General features: G+C 39.8%; 1 protein-coding gene across 3 annotated transcripts in view; it reads left to right on the top strand.

Annotated features, from left to right (window-relative positions):
- Positions 1-13,804, top strand: part of arhgef40 (Rho guanine nucleotide exchange factor (GEF) 40) — a 57,933-nt gene extending 44,129 nt beyond the window's left edge. For all 3 annotated transcript variants that reach the window (XM_015038847.1, XM_015038846.1, XM_015038845.1), the window contains exons 21-27: positions 2,106-2,312; positions 5,162-5,341; positions 5,434-5,614; positions 6,766-6,876; positions 9,302-9,411; positions 10,127-10,170; positions 11,291-13,804. In XM_015038847.1, the coding sequence (XP_014894333.1) occupies positions 2,106-2,312; positions 5,162-5,341; positions 5,434-5,614; positions 6,766-6,876; positions 9,302-9,411; positions 10,127-10,153 (816 nt within the window). In that variant the 3' untranslated portion in view covers positions 10,154-10,170; positions 11,291-13,804. The remainder of the gene's footprint in view (positions 1-2,105; positions 2,313-5,161; positions 5,342-5,433; positions 5,615-6,765; positions 6,877-9,301; positions 9,412-10,126; positions 10,171-11,290) is intronic.
- Positions 13,805-15,285: the final 1,481 nt, after the last annotated feature.

Genomic DNA, 15,285 nt, shown 5'->3' with positions numbered 1-15,285 from the left:
CAAAAAAAAAAGGAAACACTTTGGGCCAAAAAAAAAAAAAAAAATTTTTTCAAAAAACCCCCCCCCCCAAAAAAAAAAAAAAAAAACAAGAATATCAGTCCAAGTATTTTTTGTGCTCAAGCACAAACCAATCAAAGTAGCTTTATTTGTCAGTGGCAGCAATTAAGCTGTATACAGTGATGCTAATTATACGTTCAATATAAGACCAGAAAAGCCAATTAAGGGCAGATTATAGAGAAAGTAATTTGAGCATCCAAGCTACAATTAGCTAAAACTAATCCACCAACAGCATGATGAGATTACCACCAAGACTTTACACGAAGAGATCAAAGCGCCGGAGATCTCGAAGGGAGTCCTGGAAAGTGCGGCCGACCACCAGCAGGTGGCAGCGTGAGCTAGTGATGGCACAACCTGCCTCTGTTACAGCAGCTTGAACACATGGTAGATAATGGGAATGGGCAGGTTTATGGTTATGGTAATGGCTGTGGAACGGCATGCTGGCTGATGGTGATCATTTAATGGGAGTGAAAACAGGAGCAGCAAGGCTTTCAACTTGTTCGTGTTTTTTGTTGTTGTTGTTGTTGTTGTGGGAGGTTCAGAATGAAAAGGGATTTCCAAATTAAACTCCAGTTAAGACTAGTTCATTTTGAATAGCTTTAGCTGAAAACTGAAAAATCCAAAAATCTTTTTTTTGTTGTTTTTTTGTTTTGTCAATTTAATATTCTACACTCTAAACATAATATAGCATCCAGAAAAAAAAGTTATGCTTTTTTCAACTTACGGTTGAATTTGTTATGGCAACACGAATAGTTGTTGGATGTCCATCCATCCATTTTCTGAACACCCTTGTCCCTCAGTGGGGTCGGGAGGGGTGCTGGTGCCTATCTCCAGCTAACGTTCCGGGCGAGAGGCGGGGTACATCCTGGACAGGTCGCCAGTCTGTCGCAGTGTTGGATGTCCATACAGCCCCATTATTACATTATTATACTATCAGTTTATATCTAGTAGGAGGCTTGATGTTAGAAACTTAAAAGATAAACACTTCCTAATGTCTTTCATTTTAGGTTTGGAGAAATAGGAAGGACACCTTACCAGAGCATCAAGCTAACTTTAGCTAATCAGAGCAAATTTGATTTCCCCTGTTTCAAACATTTTGTCACAACTTATTCAAATACTCTTTAAAAATAAACTTTATATCACCACACATTTTGTACTGAGCAGATATTTACACTGATGTCTATGTATATCCACATTGAACATATTGATTTATTTCAATTAACCAAATCATAAAGTAATTTAAAAAAATAATAAAATAATGAAAAAAACAAAAACAAAAGTGAAACACCATTGATGAAGTGCAAACTAACTCAACCCTAAGTTTAGCTGAGAGTTAGCATGTCTACTTCAAAATAGTTTAATTTCTATAGGTTTATAAAATAGTGTTACCATAAGCTGCCATGATGTTTCATGAGCTTAGAGTTGACTACAGATTATTAGCTGAGTAGCTTTTAGTTTAATACTCCAGAGAAAATTAAGGGGCTTCCAGGTTCTAAAAGGATGTAACTCCTGCTGTTTCTGCATTTAGCATAGTAGTAAAAAGTTTGGACACCACTGCCGTAGAGGCTGGCAGCATTATCCTCCAGACCCAGCTACTTTTACTAAATGAAGACTCCATTATGTTACCCAATACAGAGAAAACATGAACTGCTTCTTACCTTCCAGCAGAAACTAGCTTCAGAAATAGTAAGCTACCCCTTTAAGTTCTACAATTTGTATGATTGGACCTTCATGAATTGCATTTTTGAGTGTTTGCCAATCAGACTGACCTCTGGGAAAGTTTTAGGCTACAACTCAAACTCTTTAAATCGTTCCTTGAAAAGTCCCTGAGGAGTTTCTGTTGGGCAGCTTCAGACATTTCACTGTGTCAGCAGATTCGGTTGCCACGGAGAGACGTCTGATCCGCAGCAGTTTTTTGAATTGGTGTTAGAGAGTGACACTCACACACTAGACAGTTTTTTCTGATGTGAACCCAAAGCAGAGACAGAGGTGGCATTTATTCTGTTTCTACATTTCTGCTCTTGTCTTCCCCTCACCCCCACCCAAAGTCCAAACTCCCCCAGGCGTCCCCCCTGTCCCCTCTGTCTTTCCCTTACTGCCTGCAGGCTCCCATTCAGAGGCTGGAGCAGTACTGCGAGGCCCTGGAGGAGCTGGGGGGTTTAAATCTGGCCTCAGACTCCGCCCTCTCCGTCCTGAGACACGCCCAGCGGCACGGCGAGGACCTCAGGGCCAGTGACCTCATCGTCGGCTGTCCGGTGAGAGTGCCTGTCCCACATTTTTTCACAGTCTGCAACTGACAAGTCCCACTTTCTTTTCTTAGATGGGAAAAACCTAAATAATTTTGATGAGGTCAGGCTGAGGGGAAGGGAAGGGAATCTTTTCACTTCAGTTTTTATCCGTTTTTATTCAGCAATTAAAAGAGATTCAAGTAGTCATTACGTTCACAATGTTTAAATATTGTTTTAAAAATAAGCATTCATACCCTAACTTCGAAATAGTATCACGTTACAACTAAGAACTGCATCATATTCTGTGAACATTTTTATGTGACACAAAGTAACACATAACTGGACATTTGGAAGGAAACCGAAATTTAGTTCACCATTTTTACAAAGAAAAACTTGAAATCCGTAAATATTTGAGACTGCCTATAAAAACACACATTTTAAAACTTCAAACACATTAACAATACTTAATATGCATTATTAAATATTGCATGTTCCTTATTTCTGTTCTTGGGTGTACAGCCAATCAGCACCCAAGGACAGTTAGAGGCGCTCCTGGATTGGCTGCTTTGCAAATGTCAGCCAATAGAGTGTCAAGTAGCGTTCCAGCTAATATTTCAGCTTCCCAAGCTACATTTTCTTTCAAATATTTTAGATATACTCTGCAAACAAATCTGGGAACAAACTAATTTTCCGAAAATAATTTGGATTCACAGAAAAATCTGCAAATACTGTTCCATACGGGTGGACGGATCGATCCAAAAACAACATTATCAATATCAAGTCGATATCAGTATCAATCGATCGACACTAGTGTGATTCCATCTAGTAATTTCAACTCAACTTCACCTCAGAAAAGATTTTTTGTTTTGCTCTCAAATTATATGTATTTTTTGTTTTTCAGGGAAAAAATGCAAAGAATTTCTTTGTGTTTCTGTCGTTCCAGTTTATCATGTTATAGTATTTTGTAGACACGTATAAACTTTGTCCAGATTCTCCCAAGTTTTTGACAAAATAATTCAAAAGAAAAACTACAAAAACAAACAAAAGCTCTGAAGTTTATTGACATATCAAACTTAACTAAAAACTATCTGTATCGATATCGGTCATACTTCCCCTATATGCACTTGGTATCGGATCATAATAGATGGAGGGTTCACTGTAATGTGTTCTGTCTATAGTCACATAAAATCCCAGGAAAAAACACATTGAAATTTGTGGTTGTAACATAATAAATAACCTGTAAATATTCAGTACTTTTTCCAAGGCAGTAGCAAACAAACTACTGAAACAAAAGTTTAGATCCTTTCTAGATCTGATAGCTGCTGTTTAAAATGACTTGAGGTTTTCCTCATGGAAATAGTCAGATAAATATTCTATAGACTTTTGAAACCTTTGTTTATCTTATGTTACAGAAAATACTCGCCCACCTTTTGACACTTACAAGCAGAGGGAAAAATAAAAAAAAATAAAACGAGAAGAAAGATATTGCTTTCCTGTTCAGACCGTGGAAATGTTCGCAGATTGTGCAGTTATTGTGGATTTTTCTGAATATATTTAGACTTTAGAAGAAATTCTTTGACAAAAACATCTCCTCTTGACCTTCACATTGTTAGTCCAACGCAGCGGCATCGTTCAGAGGCAGTCACGACAAGCGTTGGACTCCCACACACACACACACACACACACACACACACACACACACACACACACACACAAGCAAACACAATTTATATATGAGGGGAGAGATTAGGAGTGCACAAACACTTCCACTGGAGCCTCTTCACATTGACAGCTCTCCAGGTAAAAAGTGATTACAAGTGCAGGTGTTTTTCAGTGGGCGTGTGTGTGGGTGCTCATGATGTATGTGAAGCCTCACTTACATGATGACCCCCCCCCCCTCCCACCAACACACACCTCACCTATCCACAGTTGTAAAAATAAAGCTGCATGTCAGTAAATCGCCATAACTCTTTAATCCGCTTCGGCGGACGAAACGTTCCAGTCGCTCTTCGCCGTTTGTTTGCGCCTGGTATCTCCTTCCGTAGGAGCGCTACGCAATTTCTGACTTTTACGAGTGTCTGTCTGCCTTTTGTTATGAGTCTTAACAGCACGAAAAAAAAAAGTCTCAGCCCCTGTAATTGACGCGAACAATGAAGTCACATGTCTCGCGAAAAGACATGACTCATTTGGCCAATTAGAGCAAAGATCCAACAGATAAGAAAAAGTGCTTGCGCGAAGGCAGCATTTGCCTCTATAGAAAGCGGAGGAATAATAATAATACTGCTTTGTCTTTTTCTTTATTGGACTGTGAACAAGGCCTATCAATCTTTACAGATGAAATGTTTTTTCTTTTTTTTTCTTTTTTTTTTTTTGAACACCAAACTAGGAAACTGGTAGCTGAAGCGGCACTGGGTACAAGGGGCCTGGTTTGGCAGGAGAATAAAAAGACTTTTGACAGAATCAGAATCAGCTTTATTGGCCTAGATTGTGTGCACAAACAAGAAATTTGACTTTAGTTTCAAGTGCCTATATTGTGACTCTCACCTTTGGCCTTGATGGATTGATTATAACCAAAGGAATGAGGTTTTGCATGCAAGAAATTAAAAGGACTGGAGGTCAGTGAGAAAATTTGTCATCCGAAGCAAGCTCAGACGAGTCCACATCACCTAAAGGAGGCAACAGAGGTGGCTAAGATGCGTCTTCGGAGGTTTTCAAAATTTGTCCCATTGGAATTTTAGACCCAAATGTCTTTGATAGCAATTCAGGTGAACAGAGGTTATACCATCCCTCTAGAGACAAACCCTTATTTATAGTTAAAATTTCTTTAAAAATATATTTATATAAGCCCCGAGGCTAATGTGTTTTTCTGTTTTCAGATCTCAGTGGCAGAACGCGGTGACCTGGTGCGGCAGGGTGAGCTCACCGTGTGCGGGGGACCTCGGAGGAAGCGGGCGGGTGTCAGGAATGTCTTCCTCTACCAGCACACCATCATCTTCACCAAGCAGAAGAGCCCGAGTCCAGGTCGCACCGTCTACAACTACAAGCACAGCATCAAGGTCAGAAGCTAGAGGCTATTTTCTTTAAATGGCAAAGTTTGGATCAATAATTCAAACACGATTTCTTCTTCTTCTTCTTCTTCTTCCGACAGATGAGTGAAATGGGTCTAACTCAGAATGTCGGTGATGAGGGAGTGAAGTTTGAAGTCTGGGTCCGACAGGCACCCAGGACCAGAGACTGTATCACCCTTCAGGCCCAGAATAGAGCAGGAAGGGAGTCCTGGGCTCATGACATAGCCCATCTGCTGTGGACACACGCCATAAACAATACAGGTACACTATAAACTTCAGTGCCAAACGCATCAATCACCAAATCCCATTGTTACAAGTCTTTCATACACTGAAAGTAGTGAAGTCAAACAAACAAGTCCAAACCTTTGTTGGACTTGTTTGTTTGTGTTAAAATACGGGAATAAATGTCTTAATATTTTAGTATTTTCACATCACATCAACTTTCAAAATGCTATGATTGGCCTATACTAAGGTAGGCCTATGGCCTAAGTTTCTACTTCAAAAAAATAGAATGTTGCTAACAGCTTGAAGTAACACTTCAAAAACACAACATTTTTCTTCAGATCAAGGCCTATTGTCTTGCTTTTTGAGCTTCTTTAGCATTATTGCAAAAGTACAAAATCTTAAAAAGTATTTTCATTTGAAGAATAAAATAGTTGGGACTACAGCAAAAAAAAAAAAAAAGGCAACACTGAAGGTGAAATACAGTGGTGGATGTAAAACTAGGATGACACGCCATACTTGACAGAACCCTGAATTTTGGATGTGGTGAATCTAAATAGAGTCACTGACTGAAAGGAAACAGTTAGAAAATGTAAAAAAAAAAAAAAAAAAAAAAAGTCAAACTAGAAAAGTTCAGGATCTTCTTCCATTATATTTGCTGTTGCCACCTACTGTTGGAGAGTTGGTATTAGAGTATTTTTCAAGGGAGTCCAACAGTTAAAAAAAAACAAAAAACTTTAAGATGCAAATATGTTCTTTGTTTCAAAAAGTGGAACAGTATTACTAGCATTTCCTAGAAATAGAAAACATATGGAAACCAAAACAATGGTTTCAGTTTGACATTTTTTCCCCCTTTGTTTATGCTCAGCTTTCTAAACACGTCGAGCTGCTCCATATCATGTGTTCAAGCATCGCTTCCTGCTCTTGGCTTAGATTTCAGTATCTCCCTGCAATATGGTGCTCAGAAGGTCCTTATAAGAAGGGATTAATTCTGTTCAGATGGTAATGTTCCCCAGAAACAATGAATTGTTCTAAACAAACAAATGCAAGCAGTGAAGCCAGAACATGGGATGTTCCTGAGATTATTAACAGTGATTTGGATGACAATGCGTAGCTATTCGTAGGGGAGAAATGATTCCTGGAAATGCTCACTGAAGTGATTTTTCTGAATATTTTTGACTCTCTCTCAGAGCTGTGTCTGAAGGAGTCGCTGTGCATGGGAGTTTCCAGTAAGCTTCTGCTGGACGCTACAGGAACTCCGGGATCAGAGCTGGACTCCATCTGCAGTCTTAGCGACAGAGGTAGGAGCACAGTGTCTACACCACCAACACCTTTTCACCTTCAAACCACAAACTTCAATTTATTTTGTTGGGATATTATGTGATCAACATGAAGTGACAAGTTATGGTGAACAGAAGGGGAAATGATGTCATGAAACATTGAAAACTCACTTTTTTATTAGTTCAAACACTAAATATACCTCAAAGTGCATAAAGATGTACGGTGAAAACCATCTTCACCCTACCGCTCTACTGTCTTCCTTATCTCTGCTTTTGGGGGTACAGTCCAATCAGCACAAAGGAAAACGAATGGCTTTCTTTGATTGGCTGCCTTGCCAACACCAGCCGGTAGCATTAGCGCCTCGGTATTTCAGCTTCCTTTCCTTTCAGGACGGCCTATCGAATAGTTTAGAAATGCTCTATGAAGAAATTTTTTCTACCTGCATTTTTCATGAATAATTTGTTCCAAATTTCCTTTGTATTCAAATCCTTTTACTGCGGCAGAGTTTCTCCTTCCAGCTGGTCAATGAGCCTAAACATAAAAGCAAAGCTACCATGCACTGGTTTATGTTAAGGGTGTTTTCACACCTGATAGTCTGGTAGACTCTGCCCGACTGGAGTCCATAATTGCTGCAGTTCGCTTTCACACTGCACTCTGTCGAAAAAAAAAAGTTCCTCCCCTCGTCTGTGGTGTCACTGAACCAAGAACCACTGAAGGAAACGACACTGAAATCCTTCTTCACAAAAATGGAGTGGCGATTTTAGCGATTGTAGGATTTCTCTTTTTTCCTTGGTACAAGATCATGCTGGCACTAGACTCTCGTGTTTGTTTGGGTTATATTTACCCAGAATACCCTGCGCTATAGTCCTCTTCCTGCTTTTGGAGCGGTCTCCGGTCCGCTTGGCGTTCACATATGCATTCAAACCGCGCCAGAGTTCACTTCAACCGAACCAAGACCTAGGTTTTTATTGGTCCACATCAGAGTTTGATTATGTATTCACACTTACTCAAACAAACCAGACTTCCTAGTCTGGTTTGATTAAAGCGGACTAAATAGGTCAGGTGTGAATGCACACTCTTAAAGTATAATCAAGACTTCAGCCAGTTATAGTCCAACCCCAAAGACTCCTGGAGCTTAATACAAATTCCTCTTCTTCTCAAATTTCTGTCACATAAACTCCCAATAAATTACACTTAATTTATTGGAATTGTATTGGGGTTTTAACACGACCCCAATATGTGGAAAAAGTGCAAGTGACACGCACACCATTGCAAGTAACTAATGGAGTTCAAGAGTTTCTGCCTGGAATGCACTTTCACAAGGAGAGAGCAATGGAGCATACATTGCGTAATGTTTCGCCTGCACCTCTTGTTTGATTGTGCCTGTAATAGTCGGCCGTAACATCCCGCCGTAATTGAAAAAAACGAGCTTTTCGGACACATTAATTGAATTTCTTTGTTTTTGAGCCGCTCGGAGCAGCAGATCAATCTCTTAACAGAAAACGTATTATCCTCCTGTAAAAGTTAATATGGTTGATGAAATCACTGTGGGCGATACACCGAGAAGACGTCTTCCCCCCCTCCTTCATTTGCAGTTCTATCTGTTTAGTCAGCGCACCTCTTCGGAGGTCTCGAAACTAAAGTCTTCTCCGAGGGACACGCTGTTCCTTTTAGTTATGCAGCATTCAAAAAATGAAACATTGTAATATGCACACTAAACTATCTGACTTATCTACTTTCAGAGTAGCTTTTTTTTTTTTTTTTTTGCGGGGATTCGATTGCATCTTTGTCGATCTTGCAGAAAAACACATCGTTGGCCTTTGGCAGCTGAGCAAATTCAAAGTAACCAACGATTTCTGAAAGGAACAGAGACGAGAGACGTGATATAAATAGATAGGGACATATTCACAACAGCTAGAGCACACTCGTAAATCTGTCTCTTAAATACAGGGAGTTAGGGAGTGCATTCATGAGCGTCGAGGGGGGAAAAGAAGGCTAGCATGCTCTGCAAACTGCTGCCGCAGAGTTTAGCTGTTATGAGTCTTCTGTTTTTTGTTGTTTTTTTTAAAGATCCATCCACGTCTCTGAAGAGAACTGTCTGAAAGTGATTCCCCAATTACACCTCAGTGTAATGCGCGTTCTGCCCACCAGGTGTCTTGTTGAGCAGATTTCAGGCCATGAAATGTCCTCAGGGACAGACACTGGTGTTAGAAATTCACCAGTACAGATGAAGGGGGGAAAAAGAAAATCCTTTCTATCCTGTTGTCTTTCCCTATGCTTACTAATAAATAAAAATAATAAGCATAATGACACCCCCCACCCCCTTCTGTATGAAATGATTCATTGAGAGGGGGTTTTCTCCATGGAAAACGTGTGTTTTTGTGCTGAACGTGTTCTACATTTTGCGGCTCCGTTTTGATTGGACCCCCCACCCCTCTGCTTCAGTCCACAGTAGCTGCTCAGACTCGTCCTCTGTGGGCAGCCAGAAGGAGGGGGGATCCCCGGCGTCTGGGAGGGACCCCAGGTCAAGCTCCGGATCAACAAGCTATTCACAGGTGGGCACGGAGTTTACACACATAGACCGCAGGCCTCACTGAGGTGAATGAGAGCTGGTTTTATTTGTAGACATTACTCAAAACTCCCAACATGTATTTAAGAAATAATAAGCCTCTTTTATTTATTTAATTTTTTTTTAGGTGGCACTTGGTTTGTAGGAAGTTTTTGTAGGAGTGCATCATGTTTTACAGTGAAAAAGGAAACATGGAAATAGTGCTAGTTACATCATGGTATCAAAGACTATTTGAGTGTTTGTTTAGGTGAAAATGTCCCTGATTATGACTTTTTAAAGAGAGTATTACTACAGTTTTTGAGTTGTTGTTGTTTTTTTTAATAAAAAGGTGTTTGTCCCCAAACCATAAATTCACCTTCCATATGTTTGCGAAGCAGAAACACGACACTCGTCTTCAGCTGTGAGCAAACAAGTGTGCCAACCCAGAATCAGATGCATTTTTACTGTTTAAACACATCCACACACATCCACACACACACACACACAGATTCCCCCCGATCTCCTTATCCAGCAAACAGAATATGACAGATTGGCAAACAGACTGTGCCGGGAACAGATTGACGGACAGACGATCAGAACGGATAAGGGCAAACACACAGGCATCGATGTGCGCACATTCGACAACAGGTTGAAGACGCCTTTGGTGTGAGAATCTAAAATGTGACTCTTTTTTTTTTCTCTCTCCCTCTCTCTGCCCACAGAGTCATTCTCCCTCCACAGCTGTGTGACTGTCATCTGAACAAGAGTGAGTTTTATGGGCAGGTCTCTTCCTCTCCCTCTGTTGCTCCTTTTTTCTTTATTGCGTTGCTCATGTTGCTCACTTTGGGGATGTTACGAGCAGCGTTGGGCATTTATTGTATCGTTTATCATTTGCCGCTAAAATTTTCTTATAAGAATTTTGATTTATTGCTGCCATGATAAATTTCAGTTACTGATGGTAAAGAAAAATACAAAGCTGACGTTATCAGAAATGTTATTTTTGCTTTCTTCTACACTGTTAGGAACATCTATACATATCAGAAAATGTTTAAAATATGACTAAATATAGGTACGGTGCGCAGATTAGTGATATAAATCACTAAATAAATGCAAAAGAACAGTATTTGTGTTTGAGGCACTATGAATGTTGTGCCATGCCTTCATTAGCTGTGTTTCCATTGACCATATAATTGCACAAATTTAAATTACGAAATTGAATTTGCTTAACACACCAATTTTGGAAAACATGTTTTTTGCTGAAAAGTTTTTGCTCATGGAGGAGGTGGTTTTCCGACTTAATGTGCGACGGAAACACTTTTTTTTGCGTCACACAAGTCATGTGATCACCAGCTGGGTGTTGCTGCTCGTCTTCTACAACGAAGAAGAAGACGACAGAAAGTAGTGGGAGGATGATGGTTTGTTTTCCATTTGTTCAGACACCACAGCTCTCATAGCATTGAACAGTTCATATGAAATGTGTTGAATCCAAAGCTCTTCTGTAAAAATCGCTGACTACAAATTCCTGAAAGTGCCGAGTATGTAGCCACTCCCAAGTATAAGGAGCTTGTTGCTCCAGGCCCTGAATAAGACGCAGACGTCGTCTCTGACGGCTGAGAGATGAGCGCTAGCACCATGGCTGAATTTTTAATATCTCATGTAACTTTTTACATCTGTTGTTGCCATGATTTTTAATGACTTACTGCATGAAAAAACTTATTTATGCATGATTTTAATTTAATTTCTTATTTAATAGAAACACCCCAATTGCAAAATTGTTTTTTTTTTTTTTCATGATCCAAGTCCATATCATTCTCACCTAATTGCAAGTTTCCCCCCTTCCCACTGAAATAGTTGGAGTGAGAGTCCTTTCTTTTTTGCTTTTTAAGGAGCAGAAACTGCACTCGGGACTCTTCGTGGCTCCCGTCATCTCTGCCTCGACTCAAAACTGGACTTCACCGACTTCCATCCGAACTTCTCTCGTGCCCTTCAACCTCCTGCGAGAGTGCAAACGACGCCGGGGGGTGGAGGGATCAGGCGCAGCTGCACCACTCCGCATCCAAACAGGATCAAAAACTCGCCCCCCCCTTGTTTTAAACCGTGACAAGCGCCGGTGGGGGGGTGATGAGGGGGGGGGGTGGCTCTCCGGCGCTCCGCCATTTTGGGTCTGCCAGTCTCAGCTGCTGGCAGAGTCATCGACACCGACGGCACTTCAAGCTTGCACAGTGCGGCCATTGTCTGCCCCGCAACTCCCCACTAGGCCAAACCACTTGGTCTGAACCACTGACTGGCCGACTCTACACATCACATGCTCCGGCATCTGATACTAAACAGGAAGTAATATGCTGGGTGTAAATGTGGCGTGGGATTACAGATTTAGGATGTATTATGTACTTTATCACCCTCATAACGCTGAATGGAGACTGTACGCTTTTTTTTTTTTATCTGCCCTGTGTTTTATTTGTGTGTGTGTGTGTGTGTGTGTGTGTGTGTGTGGCTCGGGTTAGGTGGGATTGGATCTATGTAAATGAGGTAACAAGCACACTCGCACAGACACACACAATGTCCCCCCGACACATGCAGTCACTCTTATTGTTATCAGACAGTGGAGCACTGTTCACATTCACATGCTCTCCCCCACCCCCCCTCCAGCTCCCTCTCATACACACACACACACACATTGCCCAGCTTAGAGCCTGGTACAGTGACTAAATGAGGCGAGCTCACATCTGAACACGTACAGATGATGAAGAAGAGAAGTGGTTTGCAGTTTCAAAACTGTTGGGAGTGTGTAAGCAAATTATATGGCTTTTTATGAACAGTACTAAGAAACTAAAGTAATAACGGTATTTAGTCGTTCTTGAAGTGTAAGTAATGGTGCTGTAAACTTTTCATCCCCCCTTACAGTTTTTTCTTTTGCATCGCACTTCAATATTTCAGATCAAACAAGTCAAGTTTACTTTTCAGAGCACATTTCAGCAACAAGGCAGTTAAGGCTGTTAAGATATAATCGATTATAAAACAAGCAATAAATATTACATTTTGTCAAAAAAAAAAAAAGAAACCATCATCAAACAAATACCAATGTTTTTAGCCTTCATTTAAAGGAACTCAGTGTTTCGGCAGTTTTGTGGTTTTCTGGAAGTTTGTTCCAAAAGGGGTTTGTCCCGTTAGATTATGTGCTAATAGTAGCACATAAATTTAACCCTTATGTTTCTGTCCAAGTGTCACACATTTTTGAGGAAACCTTTTAAATGTCGCAAAAAAGAAGAAAATGCAAATTAGTTATGCATTCATCTTCTGGCTTGGAACAAATCAACCAGGCTATATACAGCGTAATGTCGTCAGGTGTTCAGGTTACACATAACTAGCAGTAAGGCAGTAGAGGTTGGAAGCTAGCATGGACCGCACATCTCAGAAAAATGGAGAGGTTTTCAGGAATGCGTAGCTATTGAGTTGTAGTTGTTCCGTCATGTCAAGTCATACTGGCGATGTTACCGCCTGTAAGGAGACATAGAGAAAGAAAATTCTAACACGCACCGACAGCGGAAACAGCTAATTGGTCAAGTGAGGTACAAGTTTGCTACATCGTAACTTTTTAGGCAAATGTGCTGCCATCTGCCCTTTATTTTGACAGCCAAAAACCAACACAAGCAAGTGAAGTAACTTTGTTTTTTTTTTGCAAAATCGAAAACACTACTGTAAATTTTGCTGTTTCCATCAACCTTTTCTACTTCTAAAGTATACAATACTTCAAAATGCACTCTGGAAAACTTTGATAGAAACACAATTTATGAAGCACATCTGCGAGTCCAACTCTGGATGATACAAAAAAAAGTTTTGGAACATCTAATGTGACAAAATCAAAACTATTTTGCCTCCAAGGGTAGGATGGCTGTTTTTTTTTGTTTCTTAAACACTTTTTTTGTGTAATTAGGCGGGGTTATCTTTATTAATGGGTACAAACATGTTTGATAATCTGAAACATTTAAGTAAGAAGCAAGAACAAAAGATTACCTGTAAGGGGGCAAATGCTTTTTCGCAGCATTGTTTATCATCAACGTCTTGGTGCCTGCACTGAAGAATCTCCTTCAGTGTACTGAAACTGAATTTTACTGCTTTTGTTGTTAGACGCCATATTCTGTTTGCCAAAGGTATGAATGGGTGTCAGTGCAATGTTTACTTGTGTTTTAAACATTATTGACTAGTTTTGTTTTTCCACAAACTGTCTGCACTCTCCATAAAATGGAGGAAAGTGGATCATTACGTTTGCTTTATTCTCCGTTTACGAGTTTCATTCTTTAGGCTAGTAGACATGGACGACATCTGATCATTTTTTTAAGGAGCAATATAACAAATTTAATGACAGTATTATGTTTGAAGAAAGATGTGTAAAATCTTCAGCTTTGTGTATGAATTTTGGGTTAGGTTTCCCCTCCCCTCCATGTCTTTCTTGATGTTTGAATGAATCATGTCCATACAGCAAATTTTGGAGGTCGAAGGAAGCAGTGAGTTTGTCTTTGCATTGAGGCAGGAAACACTGATAACTAAAGACAACCACGTTTCAGCGCTGCTGTCTCTACATACTGGGGATGAAAAAATACGCTAAATGGCACCAAAAAACTCAAAAGAGAAACTTGAGTTGCATGAGTAAAAAAAATTTGCTTTTTACTTTTCCCTCAGTTCCTTGAAAGAAGGTTTTGAACTCTTAACCTTTCCACATTTTGTCAACTAAAGAGTATTTTATTTCACATCCATAAAACTGACATAAAGTAGTGCGTTGTTCTGAAGTGGAAAATCCATAAGATGTTCAAAGTTTGGGATGAGTAAACTGTCTTCTTTACAAATGTGTCCCTCACTTTTTACATCGGGAGGGAATTGCTTGTACTGGATTTTGTTTTGAAGTAGTAAAGGGGCCTGAATAGACATTCATGTCACAGTGCTCAAAGTTTTGTAGGTAAAATCATTTTAAAACCATGTCTTCTTTTTCCCCTTTCAACTTCTCAACGTTTGCTGATTTATGTTAGTTTGACGCATAAAATCCCAATAAAGTACACTGAGGTTTGAAGCGCTAACGTGACAAAATGTGGACAAGTTTAAGGGGTGTGAAAACATTCAAAAGGGACTGGATGCGACGCCAACAACCAGTGTGAGAAATAAAACACGCTTCTCACCACCGCAGACCTTGATTTTATAAACCAGGGCGACATCATGGTTTTGTCAAGGTCTGAAATACATAAACGAACACGGCTGCTAGGCCAACCACCTAGCAAAGCGAAAGGACATAATGTGCTAAAAATTTCTAATGGTGTGTCTTACAGCAACAAGCTTGTCCTTCGCTGTCTGAAACGTGTAAAAAATTCATAGTCCTGTCATGTCTTTCCGTCAGAGCAGCTTCTCAGAGAAAGATGAAAAACATTCAAATTACTCAATTAATTAAGCCTAGCGTTCATTCCTCAGCACTATTACTCTTTTTTTTTTCTTTGTAACTCATATATATATATATATATATATATATATATATATATATATATATATATAGTTTTTTTTTTATTTTTGCAATATTAATTTCCAGAATTGCTGAGTGGAATTTCTTTGTGAAGCTCCAGTGGAAATATGTGCTTACCGAAGTCACAAATTGACCTTGAAGTGCTTAAGACAGATCTGAGATGTGGAGATAAAGTTGTCCAACAACACTTAGCACAAAGACGTAGGTGCTGTTGGACAGGTTAGTTGTTGGTGAAAATGTAACTTCTGGATCTCATATGTTCTGTCCAAATTTAGCCTAAGCAAACATTCTGAATGTCAGGCTTTATTAGCTTGTGTTAGCGACCTCAATCCCGTCTTTCAATCACGTTTAGACTTCAAAATATGACCTTATTTG

Source organism: Poecilia latipinna, unplaced genomic scaffold, assembly GCF_001443285.1.
Source record: "Poecilia latipinna isolate Pla-1442-1.1 unplaced genomic scaffold, P_latipinna-1.0 Scaffold455, whole genome shotgun sequence".
Classification (NCBI taxonomy): Eukaryota; Metazoa; Chordata; class Actinopteri; order Cyprinodontiformes; family Poeciliidae; genus Poecilia; species Poecilia latipinna.
The sequence above is the reverse complement of the archived record's forward strand: the minus strand, read 5'-3'. Positions and strand labels throughout refer to the sequence as shown.